At 46.6% G+C, this 16,009-nt stretch overlaps 1 protein-coding gene across 2 annotated transcripts in view; it reads left to right on the top strand.

The window, feature by feature from the left end:
• The window catches only part of LOC137524326 (interferon-induced very large GTPase 1-like), a 182,672-nt gene that overhangs the window by 112,551 nt on the left and 54,112 nt on the right, over positions 1–16,009 (top strand). For both annotated transcript variants that reach the window (XR_011022658.1, XM_068244058.1), the window contains exons 4-5: positions 613–750; positions 5,132–5,263. Coding sequence is in view for 1 of the 2 variants with exons in the window: in XM_068244058.1 (XP_068100159.1) it covers positions 613–750; positions 5,132–5,263 (270 nt within the window). In the remaining variant the exon portion in view is untranslated. The remainder of the gene's footprint in view (positions 1–612; positions 751–5,131; positions 5,264–16,009) is intronic.

Raw genomic sequence — 16,009 nt, 5'->3', positions numbered from 1 at the left:
GCTGTTTTTTGTACATGCATATATTTTAACCAGATGGGGACCGGCACAGTATGAATCTACGTCCAGCAGGTGGTGCTGCCGCTCTGAATGGACGTAGATTCAATGTCGCAGTAAACAAAGCATCCCGCCACGATCATGTGCACTCAAGAGGGGGGATTAAGCTGTCAAATGACAGCTGATATCTCCCCTCAGTGAACAGAAGCCATCGCGTATGGCTCCTGATCACATGATCACTACAATCCTACAAATGGTAGTGATTACAGTTAGGGCTGCAGCGGTGGGAGGGGAAGAAGAGGATCCACTCACCTTCCTGACATTCCCACGATGATCGTCGCTCCCACACTCGGGACACAATGCACAGTTTAGCTCTACCAGGTATCCAGCTGCCTGACCTTCCCCCCCCCCCCCCCAATACCCCCCCCCATGCAAAATCACCTAGTCCTTAAGAGGGGTTAGGCAGCCGGTCCCGAAAGGGTTAAAACCTTACTTTATTTATTTATTTTAATGTTTGTTTGGTTTTTTACTCTTGTTAGTGCTGCAACTTATCTCCATACTGAGAGTTAATGAATTGCCATATCAGATATTTCATTTCTAGCTTTTCGCAACACTCAGGTCACCAGAGGACCAGAAAATGGAAATCATGTCTGAAGAAGGTGAACAAGTGTCACAAAGGGAGATTGATAGTATAAACCCAACATCTGCTGACCACAACATTACTGGAGATCCAGGATCTGCTGTCGCCTCTGTGCCGTGAGTGTTATTTTTACTAATACTAGTACTAGTACGCAAAATTTGGAGTAAATCGTAATTGACCCATTACGAGCACCTCCTAATGGGTCAGTTACGATTTATTCCAAATTTTGCGTAATTTTTCACAATCACACATGGCGTAATTGCGATAACGTTACATACAGCTTACTACGTTTTTGAATCATAATTATGCATGTAATTACACAATTACGCGTTTTTCGTGTTCAATGCATCAAAATATTCACATGCATTTGCCAGTGTACTACACATGTGTGGCTATTAGTTAAATATTCTATGTGAAAAATACACTTTTATGCAAAAAAAATTTGCACAGAATAGAGACACCGAGAGCCCAATATAATGTAGTATGTACTGGTATGTGGATATGATAAGTAAGTATCTATTTATACTCCCAAACATGGGTTACCGTCCAGGTAACCACTATATCAGCAGGTGGGGAGATTAGACCTGTCCCCACTCAGGATTAAGCTCTTGCTCTCTGTAGAAAGGAAATAAGGGGCAACACCCCTCCACCAAGGGTGGACTCAGGAACTGTATAAGCAGACAGAGGCGCCAAAAGGATAAAATATTCTAAAATGTTTAAAATGAGAGGAGGCTGAGGTGGACTTACCTCCCCCAAGCAGACACACATGAGTGTTGTGTATATTCAAAACAACAAAAATGTATTTATGTAATCCAGAAAGTGCAAGTGCAACGCGTTTCGCGGGCATCTCCCGCTTCATCAGGCAATAGAAACGGAGCATAAAACTCAAATAAGTCTGGTGCAAAGCTCAGCGCCTCTGTGAGGCTTATTTGAGTTTTATGCTCCGTTTCTATTGCCTGATGAAGCGGGAGATGCCCGCGAAACGCGTTGCACTTGCACTTTCTGGTGTATATAAATACATTTTTGTTGTTTTGAATATACACAACACTCGTGTGTGTCTTCTTGGGGGAGGTATGCCCACCTCTGCCTCCTCATTTTATGCTTTTGGCGCCTCTGTCTGCTTATACAAAAAAAAAATGTGCGTTTATCAGCCAGTATACTGCACATGGGCGGCTATTATTCAATGTGAAAAATCCATTCGTATGAGTAAAAAATGTTTGCATCCAAAATTATATGTAAATTATGCTGACATAAGTAATTATGGTTAGAGATTATGTTTACATGCAAAAAAAATTCTGCGTAATCCACAAATTTTGGATTATGATTACAATGCGCAATTGCGAATTACGATGCGTAATCAGGCATAGGCGTAATTTCTGCCCACCACTAACTAATAATATTATTAAATACTACAATGTCATTCTTTTTAATCCTATCATATAAAACTAATGTACTGCAAATGTTTTCTGGCTTGTGTTCTTAATTTACTGTAACATTATCACAGTGTTGGTGTTTGAATTTGACACAGTGAATTTGAACATCCAAATACTGCCGACCACGGCTGTTCAGCACCTGAACCGGTGGACAGGGTCAGGAGGAGCTCATTGCTTTGCGTGGAATGTGGCACCTCACATGACTCCAATGCAGTGGCGTAGGAATCACTATAGCAACCAGAGCAACTGCTATGGGGTCCTTGCCACAGGGAGAGTGAAGGGGGACCCAACATGCATGGGTGCAGGTGGCAATATGGGGGTCTGACACTAAGGCAGGCTCTCATGTTGCTCCTGTTTGGCTGACAGCATGCCTGTCTCTGTGAAACATACACTTCAAACAGGCTGTGACATAACTCACTTCTGCTGTGTAACAAAGAGGCGAAGCAGCTCTTCACTAGTGCAGGGGAGTCCTGGCTCGGGGGAGGAACGGAGCTCAAGAGCACATGCAGGGAAGGGGAGAAAGTCTGACTGAAGTCTGCAGAGCTGACAGACCAGCCCCAGCCAATGACCTATGGTCAGTTTACACAGAGCAGGGCCGTTTCTTGGGCAGTGCAGGCAGGGCGACAAGACCGGCAAGTAGAAGAAGGGGGCGCAGGTAGAAGGACATAACCGCTAGGAAGCTGGTGTTTCGTGGTGCAGCCAAATGGAAGATGAAAGACGATTACCAGCGCAATCACCTTCCTTGACTCCTCCCAGGCTGCCTGCGTCAGATGTCAAGTCATCATCACGTCACCACCACGTGATGACACCGGATGTCCTGTAGCGGTACTGCAGGCTTTCCAGGCTCTCTTTGCCTGTGTGTTCTCCTGGTCCCTGCTTCCTCCTGGATGAGTGGCTGGTCACTAGTAAGTAGGCCGATTTAGTTATGACCTGTGGCTGTGTGACTGTCCCTAAAGAGTAAGGGTTCGCAAGTCCACGAGGGGACTTGCAAAATTGCACCCTCGCCCTGGGTGCAATTTAGCTTAGAAACTGCCCTGACACAGAGCATAATGAGCTCTTCTAAGATGTATCTTTCTTCCCCTTCCTTCCTTTTTAACTCTTTATGTACACTTTGGAAGCCTCTGCGATCACAAGGCTCAGCATGTCCAGAGCACATGTAGTTTAAGAAAGAAGAGTTCATTTTTATAATTAATGAATTTGCAGCTTCTTAGCAAGATTTCAATGATATGTAGGCCCAGCAGTGCCCCTTCTTTTTTTCCTTTTTACCTTGAATGTTATGTAGGACCTGCTGTCGAACACTGGCAATCCAGCACAGGAGACTTGGGCGCAGCCGGCGCCACCAAAGACCGTAATAGGAATTATGGCTATAGCAGCGCACACTGAGTAACTTCAGCGCCGAAGTTACTTTTTAAACACTGTAATTCAGCCTCCAGCAGTAGCTGGAAGCCGAGTTACATAATTCCCCACTATCCACGTGGACCTGGAGGGGGAATAGTAATTAGCGCCGCCAGGACTTGTGCAGGAGCAGGATAAGCCATATATCGGCTGTATCCTGCGCCCAAGTTTCCAGGTGGCAAATTCTCTCGTGCTCTCTGCTTAGCCTTATAGTTCCACAGAAGCTGCATCTGTTAATGTTTATTGATCCCTTCAAAACCCGATTTCTATTAGAATGCCAGACAGACCTCCCCCCAACACCAATTTGTCTAAAGGTGCCCATTAAAGGTACAATCCCATGGCCGATTGACCACTCCACTGTGGTGATCGGACATGATCGGTTGTGTCCATTAATGGCTTAATTCCTGCTAACCAATACAATCAGATCAATGGAATTGATCCAAAATGGATCGATTTCATTGATCTGATCAAATTGGTTAACAGGGATTTGGCTGTTAATTGGGATGGCCAATCATTTACCGTGACGTTTGGAAATGGTCAGCTGCAGGATTGGACTATTAATGGGCATCTTAACCGTAACCTAAATGCTTAATCCCCTTTGTGATGACTTACATACTAGTCTAATGCTAATGCTAAATCCCTTTGCTGTTGCCTATTCCTAAAACTAACCTACACTCCTGATGTCAGATCCTTTGTGAAATCTATCCCTAACCTCCTCACCAATGTGAGATTTATTTCCTACCCTCACCCAATGCTACATCATTTACCTGACACTAGATTCTGCCTCTCTATTTTTTATTTGTATTGGGGGGGGGGGCATCTGGCTACCTATATTTGGGGGGTGCTTCTGTCTCCCCTTGGGGGGCCCTCTGGCTACCTTTACTGAGATGGCTACTTCTGTCTACCTATATGGGCGGTCATCTCTGGCTACCTTTACTGAGTGGGCTACTTGTGGCTACCTAATGTGGGCTCACCTCTACTTACCTGGGGCTTCTTCTTGTAGTCTTTCAGGTCCCTTACCAACCTCCCATTCAGCACCGCTATATCGCTGTAACCCCATGCACTTTATCGGGCGTGCTCACAAACACATTCATGCTTCTGTAGCCGGGAGCATTCTTCTTCTACGCAGTTCGGAAAACTTGCAACTTAGTAGGTACAGAACGCTCTTGGCAAAGGGAGCATGATTAAAGATGAATGCATCTCGGGCCAAGCATGGACAGTAGCCATGTTTTTTTAGGGTGGGGGGCCCCAACAAAAACTTTGCTATGGGGCCCTGTGATTTCTAGCTATACCCCTGCTCCAAAGCATCCTCCTGAGTCCCCTTGGTGGAGGAAGGTGTCACCATTCCCCCTGCTTTACCTGGTCAGCTGTGTCTTGGTCATGGGGTCGCAGCCTAATGGACGTTGCATAAGATGCCCACACACGTCTTCTAACTGCTGGGTTTTGTGCATGTGTGTGGAAATGTGGAATGTATAAACCCCCCCCCCCCCCCCCCCGAACCCCCTGCTAACAGCATTATATTTTAAAACCTTACTTTGTTTTGTTTTTTTTGGTTGAATGTTTTAATGTTCTATTACTCTTGGTAGTGCCGGATCATATCTCCATACAGTGAGTAAACATTAAATTGCCAAATCCGATATTTCATTTCTAATTTTATCTCAACGATCAGGTCTCCAAAGGACCAGAAAATTATATCTAGAGAAGGAGAACAGGAGTTACAAAGGGAGACTGATAATATAAACCCATCATTTGCTGATCAGAACATTAATAGAGATCTGGAACCTGCTGCTACCTCTGCACCGTGAGTGTACTTTTTACTTATATTAAAGACTGCTATGTTATTTATGTCATACTGTTTATGCCTTTCTTGTAAAACTTATGTACTGAAAATGTTTTCTGGCTTGTGTTCTTAAAGGGAAGGTTCAGGAAAAAACAAAAAAACAAATCCACTTACCTGCGGCTTCCTCCAGCCCGTGGCAGGCAGGACGTGCCCTTGACGCCGCTCCGGAGGCTCCCGGTCTTCTCCGGTGGCGCACCCGATCTGTGCAGACCAACTTCCTGCTCGCTCCTCTCCTTGCACTCCAATGTGCGTCTCACGCGGCCGCGCTGACGTGATCGGACGTCCTACGGACTGTACTGTGCAGGAGCATAACTACTGCGCCTGCGCAGTACAGCCTGGAGGACGTCCGATGACGTCAGCGCGCCCGCTTGAGATGCACGTTGGAGTGCAAGAAGAAGCCCGAGCAGAGAGCCGGCCTGGCCAGATCGGGTGCGCCACCGGAGAAGACCGGGAGCCTCCGGAGCGGCGTCGAGGGCACGTCCTGCCTGCCACGGGCTGGAGGAAGCCCCATGTAAGTAGATTTGTATTTTTTTTTTAACATGGTTCACTCCTTTAATTTATTGCAACATAATCACTAGTGTTGGTGTTTCTATTTGACAGTTAGTGCCAAGACAATATACTCCCTACAGTTTTGCGTAATATGTCAGCTCTATATAAATACTTAAAATAAATAAATAGTGATTTTGAATATTAAAATACCACCGAACTGATAAGCCTCTGAATGAGTGGCCAAGGTCAGCAGGGGTTCACTGCTTTGCGTGTCATGTTGCACTTCACAGGATTCCAAAACATCTGCCTTCTGTCTGTAGCCACTCCCACACATTGTCAGATGCACTGCTCTGCCTCTAAGTCTGAAACTGTGTCCGATTTGATCCAAAATTGTGTATACAGTATATGGTGTATATGGTGATGTCATGTATGGGAGCTTTGTTGTCAAATACAAATTCACAAAATAGTGAAAATTCTGTGAAAAATGTCACAATTTTGCAAAAGCATTTGTGTTTTGTACCGCATTCAGTATTTTAGACTTCTGTGTGCTAATTCATAAAAATTTTTACAGTTGCGGTAGAAGTTCGGTATTTTCCTGAACTAACGCTGGCGGTAACATGAGAAGCTGCCTGAGTTGATACATTTTCTCCTGCAGAGACAGCGTTACAATAAAAGAGGCATCCCTAACTTCCCTTTAGATGTGCATTTTTTTAAAACTGCCTCTGTTTGCCCTTAATCTCTGCTGAATCTGTCTATTAGTCTTTCTAACGTATTTAATTGCCACAGTTTAGAAGAACTTCAAGAAACATTACACAAGCAGGCTTTCTGATGTAAAAAACATATGAAAACAGGTACCCAAGAGGTTAAAAAACACAGCCTGGGGTACTCTGGAAAGCCTTTTTTGTTCCGCCCTCTCTGCTGCTGCCTGGGAGCTCTGTCCCTATAAGCTTTGCTCTTATCCGCTCTCTTATCACCTTTTCTAAACAGACGGTATTCTCCGTCCCAATACCGCCTGCTCTAATCTTTATGAATTGACATACAGTGACATGTGTTGAGATAATCACCGCACAAGGCGGTATATTACCGCTCTACTCGGGAATGTCAGCTTTTCATGCGGTAACAGCTTTTATGAATTGACATTTTGCTAAGTGTTCTGTAAAGTCAGCTGTTGGGATCCGTTGAAAAGGGCTCCTGAGCTGCCTGTATGAAAAGGGCTCCTCCATAGACATCAATGTTATTTCTGCAAATATGGGCTACAAGGTGGTGAAAAGGGCTCCGGAGTTTTGATATAGGCTACAAGCGGACGCCCTTTTGTAGCCCATATTTTTTTTTTAGGCTACAAAGTTTTTGGCTACAGTAGGGCACCCCTTTGTAGCCCATATTTTTTGTTCAGCTACAAGGTTTTCGGCTACAAAAGGGCACCCCTTTGTAGCCCATATTTTTATTCGGCTACAAGGTTTTTGGCTACAAAAAGGCACCCCTTTGTAGCCCATATTTTTTATTCAGCTACAAGGTTTTAGGCTACAAGGTTTTTGATTCTGCTACAAAAGGGCACCCTTTTATAGGCGATATTTTTGATTCGAGAGTGCAGGGGAGGTTAGGATTAGGTATCACAAGGGGGCGGGGGGGGGGGGGTCTTAGGGTTAGGCACCTCCTAGGGGATTAGGGTTAGGCACCATCGGGGGAGGGGTCTGTGTGAGAGTAGGGAGCAGTTAGGTCATAATAATCACTTTTCTTAGCTATATCTAGAGCCCTTTTATAGCCTAACAAATTTTGCCTAATAATCTAAAACTAGCTTTTTCGGCTACACCAGGTGCCCTTTGTAGCCGAATTAGGCATATATGGGCTACATCAGGAGCCCTTTGTAGCTGAAGTTGGCATATATGGGCTACACCATGTGCCCTTTGTAGCCGAAGTTGGCATATGGGCTACACCAGGCGCCCTTTGTTGCCGAAGTTGGAATATATGGGCTACACCATGTGCCCTTTGTAGCCAAATTTAGTATATATGGGCTACACCAGGAGCCCTTTTTTACAGGAGCCCTTTTCAAATAGACCCCAGCCGTTTTGAGCATTACTGCATGCAGAAATGCTTTATGAATAGAGCCCAATATCCTAACATGTGAAATTCCTGAGAGTTTTGAAGTCCAGGAACCTAGTGTTGCATCTGATCAGTGAGTGCTGCCTTTACTAAAATTACATTGTGACTGCCATTTTATATGGTAACCTCCTTGACATTCCATTCCCTGCTTGTCACAGGCCAAAGAAGGGACAGTAGTCATCATCACAAGATGAAAGAAGAGGAGGAAAGGAAGGAAGAGGTTGAGGAAAAGTTTTCTGGGGGACACTAAATAGGACAGAAATTCAACATGGTGAAACTGAGGGTCTGCTGCTATGCTCTAGGCAGGGTCGGATTTACCATTAAACAAAGTAGGCACGTGCCTTCAGGTGGCCCATTTGTGAGAGGCGGGTGGCTCAAAGTTTATTTTTCCCTTTATCTCCCTCCCTCTCTTCCTCAATACCAGTGGCAGAGGCAGAGGCCTGAATCTAGCCGAGCAACGACGGCGAGCTGTCATGTCACTATTAGCAGCAGTCTCCTCCAGTTCTTCTGCAGAAGTGAGCGGCACCATGACGTCACTCAGCAGCACGCCCTGCGGCCTTCTCCATGGACACAGCACCTGACTCTGCATGTAACTATGGATAGGGACGCAGGGCAGGGATGCTTATCCGAATTTCAGATATCCGGGTAACCCGGATATCCAAACTTTTTTCACAGTGGCGTAGCCAAGGAGCTGTGGGCCCCGATGCAAGTTTTACAATGGGACCCCCCCAAACACTCTATATATAACAATTGATACGGCGCACCAAAACCTGCCAATGGCAACTACAGTGTCAGAGGTGCAAGAAAGGGATGGGGAGCAGTTTGTTAATGATTACCACTATTCAAAGTATCTACAGAAGTGATAATTATGAGCACAGGAGCAATAGAGAGCTAATACTGCAGTTAAGGGAGGGCCCTTCGGGGCCCCTCTGGCCCAAGGGCCCCGATGCGGTCGCAACCTCTGCAACCCCTATTGCTACGCCCCTGTTTTTTCAGCTATCCAACCAGATTCGGATTCCGGATACCTCTACCAAAATCCAGATAGCTATCTGCGGATATTTCGCCGCATACCGCGGATATCTGCGGATATCCGAATCCGATTACTGCTATTTTCATTGCAACAGAAAAAACACATATATCTTACCCTCCACCTCCTCCTCCTTTGTCTTGTCTTCCAGGGATTTGTAGGATGTCAAAAGCCAGCTCACATACATTGGCCGGGAATTGAAGCCAGGTCAACTGCTTGGAAGGCAGCTACACTTACCACTATACCACCAATGCTACATGCTGCTGAAGCCAGCCTAGCATGTACCATTGTGATATACCCAAGAGAAAAATGAGCTTGCTTAGGGATTTGTAGGATATCAAAAGCAACCTCACATACATTGGCCAGGAATCAAACCCAGGCCTACCGCTTGGAAGCAGGGATGCTCGGGTAATACTTCTTAAAACCCGAATGGATTCGGTTCCGGGTACCCAGATATCCGGATCTGATTCGGATATCCGGATCCGACCTCGCGGGTATCCGCGTGAATGCGGATATCCGACCGCATTACCCGCGGATACCCAACCTATTCGGGTATCCGGATAGAAAAACCTGAAGTGCCCTTTTAATAGCTTTAAAAAGGGTTTTTAGGGTAAATGATGCTTGTAGCATCACTTTTTTTAAAGGGAAGGTTCAGGGAGGGTGGCTAAAAAATAAAAATCAATTTCCACTTACCTGGGGCTTCCTCCAGCCCGTGGCAGGCAGGAGGTGCCCTCGCCGCCGCTCCGCAGGCTCCCGGTGGCCGACCCGACCTGGCCAGGCCGGCTGCCAGGTCGAGCTCGTCTGCGCTCCAAGGCCCGGCACTTCTGCATCCCACGCCGGCGCGCTGACGTCATCGGACATCCGCCGGGCTGTACTGCGCAGGCGCAGAACTACTGCGCCTGCGCAGTACAGCCCGGAGGACGTCCGATGACATCAGCGTGCCGGCGTGGGACGCAGAAGTGCCAGGCCTTGGAGCGCAGAAGAGCCCGACCTGGCAGCCGGCCTGGCCAGGTCGGGTCGGCCACCGGAGACCACCGGGAGCCTGCGGAGCGGCGGCAAGGGCACCTCCTGCCTGCCACGGGCTGGAGGAAGCCCCAGGTAAGTGGAAATTGATTTTAATTTTTTAACCACCCTCCCTGAACCTTCCCTTTAAAGGGAAACACTAATTTATTATTTGGTGGACATAAAATGAAAAAAAAAAAAAGCAGTCAAAGGTCGTGCAGCCCACATTGTGTCCAAAGTCCAACCGTACAACTGGGACATGACAGTTTTCAGCCCAGACACCTCCAAAAAATGACACCGCAATTGTGTTTTGGGTTGAATATAGGTGGTGGTATCAGCAGCAGTGGCCTGTGACACCGTGGCGGTGGGAGCCAGCACCAGCTTGCTTCAGCCTCTTTAACTCCTCATGCTCAACAACATGTTTTTTGGCCAGATGGGTGCGAAGCTGGAGGTGCCATACTTGTAGGGGTCACAACCTCTGCTCATCTGTAGTTTGCACACATTGCATATGGCAAACTTGCTGTCCAATGAGGGCAGAGTGAAAAACCGCCAGATTGGGGAGGTGAAGATTCCCCTGCGGCCTGAATGGAATGCTGCTGCTTCTCTCCCTGTGGCGGTTGGGGGTTGAGTGGTGTGGCTGGTGGTAGTGGCAGAAGGATGTGGGTCCCGCATTCCACGGCCACTGTCTGCAATGCTGATCATCCATGCCAAACCCAACACATCCTCCGAGTCAGAGCTGACATCCCCATCCTGTGGATGGAAGTCACGGTCCTTCATCCCATCATCAACATCATACCTCCCCCCCCCTCCATAAAACCCAGAACATCCTTCTCAAACTCCTTGTGGCTAACAGCCCTGAGTTCAATCGTGGCGCCTGGAGCGAAAAGCTCGCTGACTGAGGGTAGGCTGCCCGCTGGGGTCGACACTGACACGGCAGACCTTCTGGGGATGGCTGTAATGTTGCTCCCTGTTCTCTTGCCCTTGCTGCCCTTCCCCCGGCTGCCGGTGCCAGCAGACATAGTACAACTTATACGTGATGATGTCACCAGATGATGTGGGGTACTTTTACTTTAATGAAATCGGGGTTGGACTTTAAATCAAATCAGCACGGAGTGACAGACCGCAGAGTAGAGGACAGACAGTGCACACTATCTGTCTAACTGTCACACTGACAATGCTCAGCACAGCAGCACTGCAGTAATCTGTAGTAAGCTAACACAGTACTACTCTCTAACAACTAACTGCAGTACTAACTATATATACAATAACACAGTAATCCTATTCCCTAACCTATACTGTCCTGCTGGCCTGCACAGCACACAGACACAGACAGGACCTAACTGAGTGAATGAAATCAAACAATTACAAGCTAGCTAGCTAAAAAAACAATAGAACAATAGTGTAGTGAAGGTGTTTAGCACTTAAAGCTTTAGGTTTATCACTGTATACAGCACTTGCTAAGCCAACAGCACTGGAGCAAGTCTGTCAGTGAGCAGCCAGCCACACAAGCAAGGACGATCTGTCTCATCATGCCAGCCCTCCTTATTATACAGGGCGGCTGGCTGTGATTGGGTGCTAGGGCTTAGTCTGGGTGCCTTCTAATTAGCTCAATGAGGTCGGGGGGGGGGGGGGCTGGCCAGAGTTCCTCTCTGTGATTGGTTGCTAGGGCTTCTGCTGGGAGCCCTCTGATTGGCTCAATGACATCATCTCCTTAGTTACAGTACCCGGATTTGGCCCCAGGTATCCGGAATCCGGATCCGGCCGGATAGCGGAAAAATGGTCGGATACCCGGATTACCCAGGTATCTGGATGAGCATCCCTGCTTGGAAGGCAGCTACGCTAACCACTATACCCCCAATGCTACACTCTGCTTACATTTGTATACAATCTTCAAGTTTAAGAACGGTACATTAGTTGAAATAGTTACACTACAATCTATGTTCAACCTTAACAGCCGAATGCGCTAACCAATTGTGCCACAGAGACTGTGCATGCAGTTGCTGCTGAATGATTTTATAGGGATGTATGTGTGTCTTTTGGAGGTAGGAAGTAAGTCTGCTCTAAGAAGTTTCAGCATGTAGCATTGGTGGTATAGTGGTGAGCATAGCTGCCTTCCAAGCAATTGACCTGGGTTTGATTCCTGCCCAAGGTATGTGAAGTTGCTTTTGATATCCTACAAATCCCTAAGCAAGCTCATTTTTTTCTTAGGTATATCACAATGGTACATGCTAGGCTGGCTTCAGTAGCATGTAGTGTTGGTGGTATAGTGGTAAGCATAGCTGCCTTCCAAGCAGTTGCCCTGGGTTCAATTCCCGGCCAATGTATGTGAGGTTGCTTTTGACATCCTGCAAATCCCTACACAAGCTCATTTTTCTCTTGGGTATATCACAATGGTACATGCTAGGCTGGCTTCAACAGCATGTAGCGTTGGTGGTATAGTGGTAAGCATAGCTGCCTTCCAAGCAGTTGACCTGGGTTTGATTCCCGGCCAATGTATGTGAGCTGGCTTTTGACATCCTACAAATCCCTGGAATACAAGACAGAGGAGGAAGAATAGAGGAGGGTGTAGTAGTGTTTTTAGCTTCCAAAACGATTTGGAAGCATTTTAAAGACCACTTCCAGTTTAGCTAACCGGATATCCAAATTGGTCGGATATTGTGCTCGGATATCCGCATGAATGCGGATATCTGAAAGTTCAGTATCGGATATTCGATCCGGATCCGGATATCTAGGAATTCGGATCAATTCGGATTTTAAAAAGGGGTATCCGAGCACCAGTGACGCAGGGAGCGCTGCTCAGTGATGATATGGAGCTGCTCGCTGCAGCAGAAGGACCAGCGGATACCGCCGCTAATAGTTACATGACAGCCCGCCGCCGCTCGGCTAGATCCGCGCCACCGCCTCTGCCACTGGTATGAAGGGAGGGAGCATCTCCTCCGCCATCACCACTACTTGAACCTGATCCAGGTCCGCCCCTCAACACTTGGGAAGCCGATGAGTAGACCTGAACTCTGGCACAGGACAGAACAAAAACGGAGAGAGAAATGCATTCTGTATGTATTTAGAGTTTAGCCTGTCTAATTGCCCCTCACCTGTGTCTAATCCCATGTAATTTGATCTCTCCCCTGTGCCACATGGCTGCCTGCCAGAGCAGATAAGTTCATTTGAAAGCGAAGGAAGTTAACAGCACGTCTGCTTCCATGAAAGCAGGAAGTAGACACATTGCAGATTTATTGAAGGATTTGTATCAGCTGTAACAAAGAAATGTTTTTCTTTAAATGTTATCATGCTGTTGCCTATGCCATTAACATGCCTATGCCGTTAACATGTGTATGCATTATGTACTACAGCATATAGACATCCCCGGGACATACACCAGGATGTTATTTATAGATTTCAGCTCTGCATTTAATACCATAATTCCATCACTGCTACACAGCAAGCTCTCCCAGCTACACATACCTGAATCCATCTGCAAATGGATAACCAATTTATTAACCAACAGAAGACAGCGTGTTAGACTTGGTAAACTCACATCAAGCTCTCTGACAGTCAGTACTGGTGCACCCCAGGGCTGTGTGCTTCCCCCACTGCTCTAGTCACTTTACACCAATGACTGCATCTCCACAGATCCATCTGTTAAGGTTCTGAAGTTTGCAGATGACACAACAACAGTATTTCGTCTCATACAAACCAGGGACGAGTCTGCATACAGGCATGCAGTGGGAGAGCTTTCCTCCTGGTGCTGCAGCAACAACTTGGAACTAAATGCTCTCAAAACCATGAAGATGATAATAGACTTTAGGAGAACTCCCCCCCCCCAGCACCTCCCCTTAACCATAAATGGAGCTACAATAACCCAGGTAGAGTCATTCAAGTTTCTTGGGTCCACAATCTCAAACAACCTAAAATGGGACAACAATACTGCCACTATCGTCAGGAAAGCGCAGCAGAGGCTGTACCATCTGAAAAAGTTTGGCCTACCTCAAAATCTAATGGTGCAGTTATACACTGCAATCATCGAATCCACCATAACATCATCTATGACTGTATGGTTCAGCTCCTGCTCAGCATTAGAAAAGTGGAGGCTGCAGCACATCATCCGAACAGGAAAGGATAATTGGCTGTATCTTACCTTCCCTGCAGGATTTTTATGCTAGCAGGTGCAGAAAGAGAGCGACCAAAATTGCCTCTGACCCCTCTCACCCAGCTCACTCCATCTTCCAGCGCATGCCTTCAGGAGTAAGATTCCGGTCAATCGCAACTAAAACTTCTCGACACAGGAACATCTTTTTCCCTCAGGCAGTAGCCATACTTAATGCTGAACCACGCTAGAGCTGCTAGGACTTGAAAGTAATCAGCACAGAACTGAAAATGAACAATTCTCACATTGCTTACTGCCAGTTGCCACTATAATCACATACTGTCCTTGATTTGTACTATTAATACTGTCTGTCCTTGTATTTCTTTTGTTTGTGTTTGCATTTGTTAAGCAACTGCCAAGACAAATTCCTTGTAAGTGAAAACTTACTTGGCGAAATAAATTGATTCTGATTCTATGTTTTTTTTATTATTATTATTATTATTTAGCATTTATATAGCACCAACATCTTCCGCAGTGCTGTACAAAGTATATTGTCTCGTCACTTAAATGTCCCTCAGGTCCACACTAACCCTTCGCTGACTGCCCTCCTCTACCTGCTCTACCCTCCAACCTACCAACTTATCTACCAGGAATGGTCGTAGTCAGCCAACTTCGCTACGCTGGAAATACGCGTAGTTTTACGCAATCACGCTTCGCCAAACTACGACTTTGAAAACAAATATTCGCTGCGTATGCATTTCGTAGAATACGCGTTAAAATACGCAATTACGCGTAGTGCGAAGCGTAGTGTATGCGGATACTTATGCCCGTATGCAGAAAATTGTATGCATTAATTACTTTATAAATGCATATACTGGGAACCCTTCTATGCGTACATTCCCCTTTCCAATGCGTAAATTTGTATGCATACAATCGCATGCGGAAAATTAAACGCGAGTAACGCATTCGTAGTTCACTACGCAATACACATGTTAACTACGCATAGTGGGCGTAAGCTACGCGTAGCGGTACTTCGCTACGCGTAAATTCGTATGCATAGTTTTGAAACTTCGCCTATGAACTACGATGCGTAGATGCGAACTACGATGCGTAAATTCGCACTGGCGTAGTTTCTGCTCATCCCTGTTATCTACCTCCATTGACTGCTTTCTGTGCTCTCTATACCTACATACTGCACTCTTCTGCCTACCTACCTCCACTGACTGCTCTCTTTGCTCTCTATACCTACCTGCTATGCTCTCCCACTTATCAACCTACCTACCCTCACTGACTGCTCTCTGTTCTCTCTATACCTACCTGCTGTGCTCACCTACTCCCACTGACCATTTACCTACCTGCTGCGCTCTCCCACCTACCTACGCCCACTGACTGCTCTCTGTGCTCTCTATACCTACCTGCTGCACTCTCCCACCTACCTACCCAACCTCACTGACTGCTCTCTGTTCTCTCTATACCTACCTGCTGTGCTCACCTACTCCCACCGACCATTCTCTGCTCTTTATACCTACCTGCTATGCTCTCCCACCTACCTACGCCCACCGACTGCTCTCTGTGCTCTCTATACCTACCTGCTGCACTCTCCTACCTACCTACCATCTCCCACTGACTGCTCTCTGTACTCCCTATAGCTACTTTGTACGCTCTCCCACCTAACCACCCCACTGACTGCTCTCTGTGCTCTTTATTCTTACCTGCTGAGCTCTCCCACCTACCTACCTACCCTCACTGACATCTCTCTTTGCTCTCTATAGCTACCTGCTACCCTCTCTAAACTACCTACCCCCACTGACTCCTCTCTGTGCTCTCTATATCTACCTGCTGCTCTCTCTGACCTACCTACCTCCACTGACTACTCTCTACATTCTTTATACCTACCTGCTGTGCTCTTCCACCCACCTACCGCCACTGACTGCTAGTAATATCAGCCTAAATTTGGTAAATTTCATAAGTCGTTGGTAATATCTGCGCATTGTTGGTGTTCACT

Source organism: Hyperolius riggenbachi, chromosome 7 (assembly GCF_040937935.1).
Source record: "Hyperolius riggenbachi isolate aHypRig1 chromosome 7, aHypRig1.pri, whole genome shotgun sequence".
Lineage (NCBI taxonomy): Eukaryota > Metazoa > Chordata > Amphibia > Anura > Hyperoliidae > Hyperolius > Hyperolius riggenbachi.
This window is presented reverse-complemented; position numbering and strand designations above follow the sequence as displayed.